The 13,455-nt window shown below is 42.7% G+C and overlaps 1 protein-coding gene across 6 annotated transcripts in view; it reads right to left on the reverse strand.

Moving 5' to 3' along the window:
* The window catches only part of LOC112260096 (cGMP-specific 3',5'-cyclic phosphodiesterase-like), a 90,897-nt gene that overhangs the window by 45,749 nt on the left and 31,693 nt on the right, over positions 1-13,455 (reverse strand). For all 6 annotated transcript variants that reach the window (XM_042328488.1, XM_042328489.1, XM_042328486.1 and 3 more), the window contains exons 3-4: positions 8,050-8,223; positions 319-408 (exon numbers count right to left, since the gene is read on the reverse strand). In XM_042328488.1, coding sequence (XP_042184422.1) covers positions 319-408; positions 8,050-8,223 — 264 coding nt within the window. The remainder of the gene's footprint in view (positions 1-318; positions 409-8,049; positions 8,224-13,455) is intronic.

Below are 13,455 nucleotides of genomic sequence, written 5' to 3' on the forward strand. Positions count from 1 at the left end.
AGCCTTGACACAACAAAAGGGGTTGAAAACGTATTGACGCAAGACATTTCAAATTTTCATTTTTAATTCATTTGTTAAAACAATTTCACCTTGACATTATGAGCTCTATTGTGTGTCGGCCGGTGACAACAAATCTCAATATAAACCGTTTTAAATTCAGGCTGTAACATAAAAAACAAGTAGAATAAGTCAAGGGGGTGTGAGTACTTTCTGAAGTATTCACATAGTCTCCCTTGAAGCCCATTCAAAACCGCACAGGGCATGACCCGGAAGTAAAGCGTAAAGGGGCGGCTACTTTCACAGTCAATTGTGTCTCACCTCTTCTCTATGGTTCTTGATGGGCAGACACAGGATGCTCTGGGTCTTGTAGCCTGTAATCTGATCCACCTCTGCATTGAACCTGGGGTCCTGTGATGAGATACAAACAGTATGAATTACAATCTCATTCAACATGACCAGACGTGTAATCACAAAGCATCTCGTAAGTAGGAGCGCTGACCTGGGATCAGGTCCCCCACTCTTATTCATTATGATTTAAATGGTCAAACCGATCCTAGATCAGCCCTGAGACACTTCGTGGCCGGTTCAGACTACGCACTTCTTTCCTACGCACTTCTCGGGAGTTGGTATTCAGATTTACCGTATGGAGGAGCAAAACCAGGTTTGTGGGCGTGGTTTCCTTGTGCACACTGAATACATTTACTTCAACCCCTGAAAACACATCCCCTGGGTGGCCTACCAATTTCATCTAGGAGTTTTTTGTTCAACTCATTTTTGTTCAACTCATTATTTAGCAAGTTCTAAGTAAAGGTTTGAGCTCCATAATAAGCTCCATCATGATTTAATAACCCTGCATGTCCCAATTTCTTCTTCTTTTTTACCTCAATTTGTATTTGTATTAAACACCATCCACAATTACTTGACCCTCAGCCACAACCAAAATGATGTAACAGCGTTTACGGAGGACATAAATAAAGGTCGGCTAAATCAAACAATGGAATGGAATAATACCAACGTAGGGAAGGGAATGAACACTGAATTGGCAGTTAAATATACCATGTTATGACTTAGGGTTGCTATCGATAGTGGCTAACAATATTTATTAACATAGGCTATAGCCTACAAATTGAAAGAAACAGGAAAAGTTGGGGCACACGATTAAAACATCCTAGAGAACACAAAGGTTACATTTGGAGTGGCTCTTTGCCTTTGTCATCCAATTTGGCTTGTGTCTCCACATTTTATCCCTTCAAGTTATAAAGGTCATACGATTCAAATTCGGCATAGCGGCACACTACTGCACTGTGGGAAAGGGGCATAAACAGCCCTAACAGTCATGTTGATATACGTTTCCATTTCCTGCCATATGACTGGTTTCACATTCATCTCCTCGATAGATCTGAAACAATTGTCATTTCGCCGACATTATACCTACAGTCCCTTCAGAACGTATTCATACCCCTTGACTTATTCCACATTTCGTTGTGTTACAGCCTGAATTCAAAACAGATTTTAAAAAAGACCATCTACACACAATACCCCATAATGGCAAAGTTAAAACATTTTTCTTTTTTTAGAAATGTTTGCTATAGAAATATCTCATTTACATAAGTATTCACAACTCTAAGTCAATACTTTGTAGAAGCACCTTTGGAAGCGATTTACAGCCCATGAGTCTTTCTAGGTAAGTATCTAAGAGCTTTCTACACCTGAATTGTACACATTTGCCCATTATTCTTCTCAAAATTCTTCAAGCTCAAATGGGTTGTTGATCATTGCTAGCAACCATTTTCAGATATTGCCATAGATTTTCAAGTAGATTTATATAAACTTTATATAAACTGTGACTTGGACACTCAGGAACATTCACTATCTTCTTGGTAAGCAACTCCAGTGTAGAATTGGCCTTGTGATTTAGGTTATTGTCCTGCGGAAAGGTGAATTAATTTCCCAGGTTTTCCTCTAGGATTTTGCCTGTGCTGAGCTCCATTGCATTTATTTTCTATCCTGAAAACTCTCCAGTCATTAAGGATTACAATCATACCCATAACATGATGCAGCCACCACTATGCTTGAAAATATGGAGCGTGGTACTCAGTAATGTGTGGTATTGGATTTGCCACAAACATAACACTTTGTATTCAGGACAAAAAATGTATCACTTGCCACATTTTGTGCAATATTACTTTGGGGACTTGTTGCAAACAGAATGCATAGTTTGGAATATATGTATATGTCATTAATCTCTGTAACTGTTTTAAAGTCACCATTTGCCTCATGGTGAAATCTCTGAGTGGTTCCCTTCTTCTCCAGCAACTGAGTTAGTTAGGACGCCTGTATTTTTGTAGTGACTGGGTGTATTGATGCACCATCCAAAGTGTAATGAATAACTTCACCATGCTCAAAGGGTTATTCAATGTGTGCTTTTTTTTTTACCCAACTACCAATAGGTGCCCTTCTTTGCTAGGCATTGTAAAACCTTCCTGGTCTTTGTGGTTAAATCTGTGTTTACAAATAATTGTATATGTGTGGGCTACAGAGATGAGGTAGTCATTCAAAAAATCCTGCTAAACACTATTATTTCACACAGAGTCTATGCAACTTATTACGTGACTTCTTAAGCACATTTTTACTACCGAACTAATTTAGGCTTGCCATAACAAAGGGGTTGAAAACGTATTTTTTAATTCATTTGTTAAAATTTAGAAAAACATAATTTCACTTTGACATTATGAGCTATTGTGTGTAGGCCAGTGTCACTGTGTAGGCCAGTGTCACTGTGTAGGCCAGTGACAACACATCTCAATTTAAACCATTTTAAATTCAGGTTGTAACATACATTTTTTTTAATCTCTTATCATATCAATTTATAAATCAAATTTCACGGAGAATGCTCTTATGTCTATCAGAAAACCATTCATGAGATGCTTTTTTTTCACTTGGAACCGGCAAGTTTGCTCAACCTTATTCATGGTTTCCTTGTGTGTAAAGGTGGTGGAATTATTAGGTAAGAATATGGCGTATCTGTAGACACACCTCCATTTCTTTGATCGCCACTCTAAACGTGTACCTTGCTGGCACTGGCACTTCCCCCAAGGTCAGAATACGCATAGATAGAAAAGTGCATAAAAATTGAATAATGTTCCATTTACGCACGCGTAACTCAGGTCTGAATTTCCTCCTTTGTGAATATGGGCCCAGAAACACATGGACATTCTAGACAATTGACTAGACTTAAATGAATAACCACCACATTTTCCCTTTACTGTGAGAATGACCAGACTACTGTTCTGGATCCCTATTTGGTGAGACAGAGGCTGAGTCCCACATGACACCCTACTCCCTATATAGTGCACTCATTTTACACAGGGCCCATAGGGCTACGGTCAAAAGTAGGATTTCATATAAGGAATGGGGAGTCATTTGGGATGCATCCAGAGTGGATGGATGACCTGAAGTACCCTCTCCTTGTGGCTCTGCGACCACCCACACCGTGACCTTTCTTTCTAGATGGTGTGTGCACATGTACGAGCACGCCTCAGATGCCTAATACACACACTGACACATTTTATGACGAAACGATGAACATTATACTGATTTCATAAAACACCCACTCTCCAATTCCCATATAAATTCCATTCTAACCTCCAACCCACATAAACAAGGACCAAATCAACTGCTCTCTCTTTCCCAAATGAGTCATTTCTTTTCCTCTAACACTGGACACGCCTCTAAACAGAGGAACTCCTAATCAGCTAGAATTTCAGACCTAGGTCTTCAAGAGTCTCAAATTAGGAGTGCCGATATAGGATCATTTTTTTTTGCCATTTAAATAAAAAGGAATACGATAATATACAGTAACTTAGATCAGCACTCGTACTCTGAGACACCTTTTGATTGCAGGCCAAAATCTCTATGAGATTAGAGAGATTGAGAATATAATGGCTAGAGCCAGACCAAATCTTTGGAGGCAGACTTTTTGAATTCTATAGTAATTTATATAACTGATGATATTTTAACAAGAGAAAAGTTTTGTTTTTGCTATGATTGTGGCTATGATTTTTTTAATAGTTCTATCTCGGAGTCAACATTACCTAAGTCGGTCATTGGTGTATAATTTACGTTGGTCACAGAAATCGTTGAAAGATACCGGACAAAAAATATAAATGCATTACGCAACAATTTCAAACATTTTACTCAGTTACAGTTCATATAAGGAAATCAGTCAATTGAAATACATTTGTTAGGCCCTATTCTATGGATTTCATATGACTGGTCACAGATATCTCAAATAAAAGACAGTGGAGTGGATCAGAAAACCAGTCCGTGTCTGTGACCACCATTTGCCTCATGCAGCGCGACACATCTCCTTTTCATAGTGATGATCAGGCTGTTGATTATGGCCTGGGGAATGTAGTCCCCACTCCTCTTCAATGGCTGTGCGATGTTGCTGGATATTGGCGGGAACCGGAACACGCTGGCCTACACGTCAATCCAGAGCATTCCAAACATGTTCAAAGGTTGAGATGTCTAGTGAGTATTGAGACATTTTCAGCTTCCAGGAATTGTGTACAGCATTATCATGCTGAAACATGAGGTGATAGTGGTGGGTGAATGGCACGACAATGGGCCTCAGGATCTCTGTGCATTCAAATTGCCATCGATAAAATGCAATTGTGTTCATTGTCCGTAGCTTATGCCTGCCCATACCATAACCCCACCACCACTATGAGTCACTTTGTTCCCAATGTTGACATCAGCAAACCGCTCGCCCACATGATGCCATACACATGGTCTGTGGGTGAGAAATTAACATTCAATTCTCTGTCAATAGCTCTGGTGGACATTCCTGCAGTCAGCATGCCAATTGTACACTCCCTCAAAACTTGAGACATCTGTGGCATTATGTTGTGTGACAAAACTGCACATTTTAGAGTGGCCTTTTATTGCCACCAGCACAAGGTGCACCTGTGTAATTATCATAATGTTTCATCAGCTTCTTGATATGCCACACCAGTCAGGTGGATGGATTATCTTGGAAAATAAGAAATACTCACTAACAGGGATGCAAACAAATTTGGGCACAACATTTTAGAGAAATAAGCTTTTTATGCATATATTTTATTTCAGCTCATGAAACATGGGACCAACACTTTACATGTTGAGATTATATATTTTGTCAGTGTAAAAGTGACCACTGTTCTAGAGACAACACTGTAGGGGTATTGATAAGAAAACTTCCCTGTAAATTCCACATGGGTCTGGCCTGTGCGGTTGCCAACCACTCTCCCCACAGAGTGCTGCGCCACATCAAACATCCAGAGGGGACTTTTGATCCCAGGTTTCACCACCAATTTGAATGCCGTCCCAACTGCCCAAACTGGGGCTTAACGAGCCAATCAGAGAGCTAGGAATTCCCTAGGTAGGAGCTACCTCCATGCAGAGTGACGCAGATGCACTTCCTGAAAGCTTTGGCTGTTTTGTAAAAACACAACGCAGGTCCCGTATCAGGTTCTATGGACCCAGCTGGTGGCTTGTTTTGCTAACAGACACACACACACACACACACACACACACACACACACACACACACACACACACACACACACACACACAGACAGACACACACACACACACACACACACACACACACACACACACACACACACACACACACACACACACACACACACACACACACACACACACACACCTCCTCTCCTCTGTCCATACCGGATTAACAAACTAATTGGACACAGGTGCCGGATTAACAAACTAATTGGACACAGGTGCGTCGACAAGAAGCCACGGGCTCTCTCTCTCTCTCTCTCTCGCTGTCTTTGTCTCTTCCTCGCTCTGTCTCTTCTAATTTATCTCTTCTTCTCTCTCCCTCCCTCTCCTCCAGTCTAGGTCCCTGTAGGCTTGTTTAGGAAAACACCCGGCCACTTCATCAAAATTAAGTGCTATAAATATCACCAATAAAGTCATCGTCGTCAGTCTGAACACTGTTGGCCGGCAACCAGATGATTGCGTAGCAGCTAGCTAATCAGGGGTAAGGTAGAGTGATGTCACATGAAATTGCATGTGAGTAGACATGGACATGTACACAAAGAAGAAAGAACACTCTTCTTCTCTCTCAAACATCTGCGTTCTCTTTCAAAGACATACTTCCTCCACAGGGGGTCTGACTGAGTGTGTGTGTGTGTGTGTGTGTGTGTGTGTGTGTGTGTGTGTGTGTGTGTGTGTGTGTGTGTGTGTGTGTGTGTGTGTGTGTGTATGTGTGTGTGTGTGTGGGTATGTGTGTGTGTGTGTGTGTGTGAGCTCTTCACATTACACATCCTGTCCTCCTTACAGACTCTGGCTTTCATCTCCCTCTCCACCAATTGACAGAGCTGGGAGAACACCGATAAGTTTATATCTCCTAGAGCAGTCGATCCCAACCAGGGGCACTAGGACCCCTGGGGGTACTTGGCCTATTTACAGGGGGTACTTAAAGGGGTTAAAAAAAGGTTGGAAACCACTGTCCTAGAGTGGGGGATCAGGTCAGGAAGACCTCTGGTCCTGCTGCGGTGTGAGTAGATACATGCGCCATGTACGTAATCAAACGCATACTGTATGTCTACAATCCTGCTCTTAATGTATATGTGACAGCAAGGTAAAAATGGAGTAGAACAGTGGCCACTTGCAGCTGAGGGACACACACATGCACGCACGCACACTATACACACACTCAGCACAACCGTGTAATTTCCATGGCTGAGAGACAGCAAGGAAAGCTGAGCCCTGTTTTAGGCCCTGTGCAGTGACATCACTATGTGGGTCAAAGGTTAAAATCCGGCATGGTCTCCAGGGGCCATGACATTGTAACTGGGCCAAGACTGATACTACGACCTTTAATCATTACAGATCATTACAGCATTACTACCTTTACTATACTGTATATACTCATGACTGACCATCTTAGACTGCCTTGGTAATGACAGGTTGAAAGGTCAAGACGGTTTGATTATTGATTGCAGCAAGAAAGTGATACGTCTTGTAAAACAATACCCAACAGGATCGATAAACTCAAACTGTCAAGGGACGACGTGTCATGAGTGAGGTATGTCTGGGCCCTTACGTAAAAGGTCAACTCGCACTGATTTTTGTGAGTATTTCACTTTAAGCGTGTGTGTGAGAGGGGTTGAATGTGTGTCCTTCAATCCAGTGATGTACTTTTTGACCCACGTGATCGTTTTTTTATCTATGATTTTTAAACCCTCCCTCCCTCCCTCCCTCTCCTCCCCCTCCCCCTCTCCCCTCCCTCTCCTCCTTCCCTCTCCCCCTCCCTCCCTCTCTCCCTCCCTCCCTCCCGCTCTGTGGTTTAGGCTTGGCCAGTCCACTCTCAGGTCCTGCACTCCGACAGCAAAGACACATACTCCCCGACACAAACAGTGGCCTGATTCAAAACACACACACCCAACATCCTCATTATATTCATCATCATAATCCCACCGGGTGTCCATATTACCTGACACGAAGCAGAGAAACAAGGGAGGCTGCAAAAAAAGGAGGTCAAAAGAGCATTACCCTTTATTTAGGTAGTACTTAGAATGTACACGGGAATATGTTGTAATAATCATTCAATTACCTACTGTGATAACTACCTTGGGTTTCTTGACGATTCATTGAAACAGGCTCCATAAATTACTGCTTTTAAACACATAATGTTTTAGTAAGTACCAGCTGAAATCGTACAGTAAATTAAAGCCTTACCCAAGAAGGAAAATAAAAAGGAGAATGAGACTACCAAAAAACGAGGAAAGAAAGGCTCCGTCTCCGGCATATCAGTGCTTGAGGCGTCACTACAGACCCTGGTTCAATCCCGGGCTGTATCACAACTGGCCGTGATCGGGAGACCCATAGGGCGGCGCTCAATTGGCCCAGAGTAGTCCGGGTTAGGGGAGGGTTTGGCCGGGGTAGGCCGTCATTGTAAAATAAGAATTTGTTTTTAACTGACTTGCCTAGTTCAATAAAGGTTAAATATTTTTTATTTTTTTTAAGTCTCACCTCGTAAGCATTCTTGATGTTGAGGGGCTGGCCCGTGGCCGCCACGTGACCCACAATTCCCTTGTTCCACTCCAGGCGGATGCAGCTATTGGACACCTCCTCCAGTGTGGAGCCCTCGGCCACATCAAACAGCCTGCTCACCAGGAACTTCTTGTTGGAGCTGTCCTCGCCCACCTGGGATTCACAAAACAAGGAACAGAAGTGAGGTCATACCTATCGAGATTCTACAGGAAGAAACTGTGCAAAATGCTCCACAGTTTACACTTCGCCATGATTTGATATGATACTTTACTGTTAATTTGCATGGAAATGTTATCATTTCTACCTGATACGGTTGTATAATTAGATAAGGATTAGACAGGAATTCAAAGATATGAGCAAATCAAATTCATAGAATAAAAAGGGAAGCTTTACATCTTCCTAAGTCTGAGTGTGGTTTTAACCTTCCCGACTTGGAATTGTATCAACACGCCAGTGGGGGTGAGTGCCGTTAAAGATGAGGGAGGGTGAGTTTTATTTCTATTACAGCATATTGGATGGCTGTCATTCATATTCTATTCACCCAGTTCAATGTAACAGCGATAGGTTTAGGCTACAAAATGTTCCTTATACCCATCATAAGGTTGCCTAAACCTAGCATATGAATGAAAGTTTACAACTTAGGTGCACACAGGTCGAGAGGAAAATATGAGGTGACAGACAGTGACACATGGACAGACAGTGACATTTAATACTGCCTTTTACACCCTTTGCCTGAATCTAGCTGTCATAGGGTGTAATCATTAGTACAACAGTTGCAAACGAGAGCTTCTATTGGACAAATTCAGGTATGTTAATTCCCCGTTTTGTTCCGTTTAAGAAACGTTTTTCAACAGAATTGGCGGAATGAATACACCCCTGATCACGCGTAAACACTGTTCCCTTTCATAGCAGCCACGTTGTATCCGTTCTCGCATCTCTCCTCCTCTCACCTCTTCCCTTCGCTTGTGGAATTCAATGTACAACACATCAGCTGTATGTGACCAGGTGAAAAAACCTTTTCATGCCAAACCGCTACACACAGACTACATCGTTGTCACCATATTAGCTAAAGTAACGTCATAGTCGGCATAGCTAATAAAACGAACGCATTAGTAAACCTGCTACAATCATGTAGTATTGTTACAGTGTATAGTCAGTAAGCAGTTACACCGGCGTGGCCCCGGTGGCAATAAATTAGTAATACCAAAAGCTTACCTTGTTGGAAAGTCATATCCAGCTAGCTAACATAGCATCCCTCTGTTTGAGCAGGGTGTTTCAGTAGGCTAAACTACCTAGGTGCATTTGCTAGCTAAGTAAGTGAAACTGCTTCTCTTACTTCTCCTTCATTTTGGAAGAAATTAACTTGTTCAAAACTGTTCAACTATTGTATTTCTCTCTCTTGCTCCTTTGATTGGGTGGACAACATGTCAGTTCATGCTGCAAGAGCTCTGATAGGCTGGAGGATGGCCTCCGGATGTTGTCATAATTACTGTGTGTCTATGGAAGGGGGTGAGAACCATGAGCCTCCTAGGGTTTTGTGTTGAAGTCAATGTACCCAGAGGAGGACGGAGTGCTGTTGAGGCTACTGTACTGTACTGTTTGCAAAATAGCGTTTTAATCAATTATTTGGTCACGTGATTATATTTAGTATTGTTTTATCATAAAAATTATAACTTTTAAATGTTTTACAATTTAGATTTTTATGAAATTCACTGAGAAGGATGGTCCTCCCGTTCCTCCCCTGAGGAGCCTAAACTGCAACACGCTACCTAAGGCTTTTACTTGCAACATAGTTAGACGAACAATGGGTACATATTGAAGATGCACATGCTCATCCCCAGAATCTTTTTACATGTCTATGTTCAAAGGATAAAGCTAAGAACATTAACAACTTCATAGTTAATAAAACTATAACAATATGGAAGAAAATGAAAGATATTCTACAAGAACCAATATCACTCCCTAAACACACAACCCTTGGATAGCGTTTCAGAATTCACAGATAAGTTGATCCACAAGGAAAACTAAAGGCATAGAAACCGTAAATGACTTGGTAACAGGAAACACACTACTTGACCAAAGTATGTGGACACCTGCTTGTTGATATCTCATTCTAAATTCATGGGCATATGAAGTTGGCCACCCTGCTATAACAGCCTCCACTATTCTGGGAAGGATTTCCACTAGATGTGGGAACCTTGCTGCGAGGACTTGCTTCCATTCAGCCACAAGAGCATTAGTGAGGTCGGGCACGGATGTTGGGCCATCAGTCACTGGCTTTATCAATAAGTACATTGAGGACGTCGTCCCCACAGTGACTGTACGTACATACCCCAACCAGAAGTTGAGCTGCCACTTTCAAGGTGCAGGACTCTAACCCGGAAGCTTACAAGAAATCCTGCTATGCCCTGCGACGAACCATCAAAAAGGCAAAGCGTCAACACAGGGCTAAGATTGAATTATACTACACCGGCTCCGACGCTCGTCTTATGTGGCTTGCAAACTATTACAGACTACAAAGGGAAGAACAGCTAAGAGCTGCCCAGTGACACAAGCCTACCAGACGATCTAAATCACTTCTATGCTAGCTTCGAGGCAAGCAACACTGAGGCATGCATGAGAGCATCAGCTGTTCCGGACGACTGTGTGATCATGCTCTCCGTAGCCGACGTGAGTAAGACCTTTAAACAGGTCAACATACAGTGCCTTGGGAAAGTATTCGGCCCCCTTGAACTTTGCGACCTTTTGCCACATTTCAGGCTTCAAACATAAAGATATAAAACTGTATTTTTTGTGAAGAATCAACAACAAGTGGGACACAATCATGAAGTGGAACGACATTTATTGGATATTTCAAACTTTTTTAACAAATCAAAAACTGAAAAATTGGGCGTGCAAAATTATTCAGCCCCTTTACTTTCAGTGCAGCAAACTCTCTCCAGAAGTTCAGTGAGGATCTCTGAATGATCCAATGTTGACCTAAATGACTAATGATGATAAATACAATCCACCTGTGTGTAATCAAGTCTCCGTATAAATGCACCTGCACTGTGATAGTCTCAGAGGTCCGTTAAAAGCGCAGAGAGCATCATGAAGAACAAGGAACACACCAGGCAGGTCCGAGATACTGTTGTGAAGAAGTTTAAAGCCGGATTTGGATACAAAAAGATTTCCCAAGCTTTAAACATCCCAAGGAGCACTGTGCAAGCGATAATATTGAAATGGAAGGAGTATCAGACCACTGCAAATCTACCAAGACCTGGCCGTCCCTCTAAACTTTCAGATCATACAAGGAGAAGACTGATCAGAGATGCAGCCAAGAGGCCCATGATCACTCTGGATGAACTGCAGAGATCTACAGCTGAGGTGGGAGACTCTGTCCATAGGACAACAATCAGTCGTATATTGCACAAATCTGGCCTTTATGGAAGAGTGGCAAGAAGAAAGCCATTTCTTAAAGTTTAAAGTTTGCCACAAGCCACCTGGGAGACACACCAAACATGTGGAAGTAGGTGCTCTGGTCAGATGAAACCAAAATTGAACTTTTTGGCAACAATGCAAAACGTTATGTTTGGCGTAAAAGCAACACAGCTCATCACCCTGAACACACAATCCCCACTGTCAAACATGGTGGTGGCAGCATCATGGTTTGGGCCTGCTTTTCTTCAGCAGGGACAGGGAAGATGGTTAAAATTGATGGGAAGATGGATGGAGCCAAATACAGGACCATTCTGGAAGAAAACCTGATGGAGTCTGCAAAAGACCTGAGACTGGGACGGAGATTTGTCTTCCAACAAGACAATGATCCAAAACATAAAGCAAAATCTACAATGGAATGGTTCAAAAATAAACATATCCAGGTGTTAGAATGGCCAAGTCAAAGTCCAGACCTGAATCCAATCGAGAATCTGTGGAAAGAACTGAAAACTGCTGTTCACAAATGCTCTCCATCCAACCTCACTGAGCTCGAGCTGTTTTGCAAGGAGGAATGGGAAAAATGTTCAGTCTCTCGATGTGCAAAACTGATAGAGACATACCCCAAGCGACTTACAGCTGTAATCGCAGCAAAAGGTGGCGCTACAAAGTATTAACTTAAGGGGGCTGAATAATTTTGCACGCCCAATTTTTCAGTTTTTGATTTGTTAAAAAAGTTTGAAATATCCAATAAATGTCGTTCCACTTCATGATTGTATCCCACTTGTTGTTGATTCTTCACAAAAAAATACAGTTTTATATCTTTATGTTTGAAGCCTGAAATGTGGCAAAAGGTCGCAAAGTTCAAGGGGGCCGAATACTTTCGCAAGGCACTGTACACAAGGCTGCGGGGCCAGACGGATTACCAGGACGTGTGTTCCAGGCATGTGCTCGACCCACTGGCAGGTGTCTTCACTGACCTTTTCAACATTTCCCTAATTGAGTCTGTAATACCAACATGTTTCAAGCAGACCACCATAGTGCCTGTGCCCAAGGACACAAAGGCAACCTGCCTAAATGACTACCGACCCGTAGCACTCACGTCTGTAGCCATGAAGTGTTTTGAAAGGTTGGTAATGGCTCACATCAACACCATTATCCCAGAAACCCTAGACCCACTCCAATTTTCATACCGCCCAAACAGATCCACAGATGATGCAATCTCTATTGCACTCCACACTGCCCTTTCCCACTTGGACAAAAAGAACACTTATGTGAGAATGCTATTCATTGACTATAGCTCAGCATTCCACACCATAGTACCCTCAAAGCTCATCACTACGCTAAGGATCCTGGGACTAAACACCTCCCTCTGCAACTGGATCCTGGACTTCCTGACGGGCCGCCCCCCAGGGGTTGAGGGTAGGTAGCAACACATCTGCCATGCTGATCCTCAACACTGGAGCTCCACAGGGGTGCGTGCTCAGTCCCCTCTTGTACTCCCTGTTCACCCACGACTGCATGACCAGGCACAACTCCAACACCATTATTAAGTTTGCAGACGACACAACAGTGGTAGGCCTGAGAACAGACAACAACGAGACAGCCTATAGGGAGGAGGTCAGAGACCTGGCCGTGTGGTGCCATAATAACAACCTATCCCTCAACGTAGCCAAGACTAAGGAGATGATTGTGGACTACAGGAAAAGGAGGACCGAGCACGCCCCCATTCTCATCGACGGGGCTGTAGTAGAGCAGGTTGAGAGCTTCAAGTTCCTTGGTGTCCACATCAACAACAAACTAGAATGGTCCAAATACACCAAGACAATAGTGAAGAGAGCACGACAAAGCCTATTCCCCCTCAGGAAACTAAAAAGATTTGGCATGGGTCCTTAGATCCTCAAAAGATTCTACAGATGAAACGAGAATATTGAGAACATGGTTGCATCACTGCTTGGTACGGCAATTGCT

The sequence above is a fragment of the Oncorhynchus tshawytscha genome, linkage group LG10 (genome assembly GCF_018296145.1).
Source record: "Oncorhynchus tshawytscha isolate Ot180627B linkage group LG10, Otsh_v2.0, whole genome shotgun sequence".
Taxonomy (NCBI): Eukaryota; Metazoa; Chordata; class Actinopteri; order Salmoniformes; family Salmonidae; genus Oncorhynchus; species Oncorhynchus tshawytscha.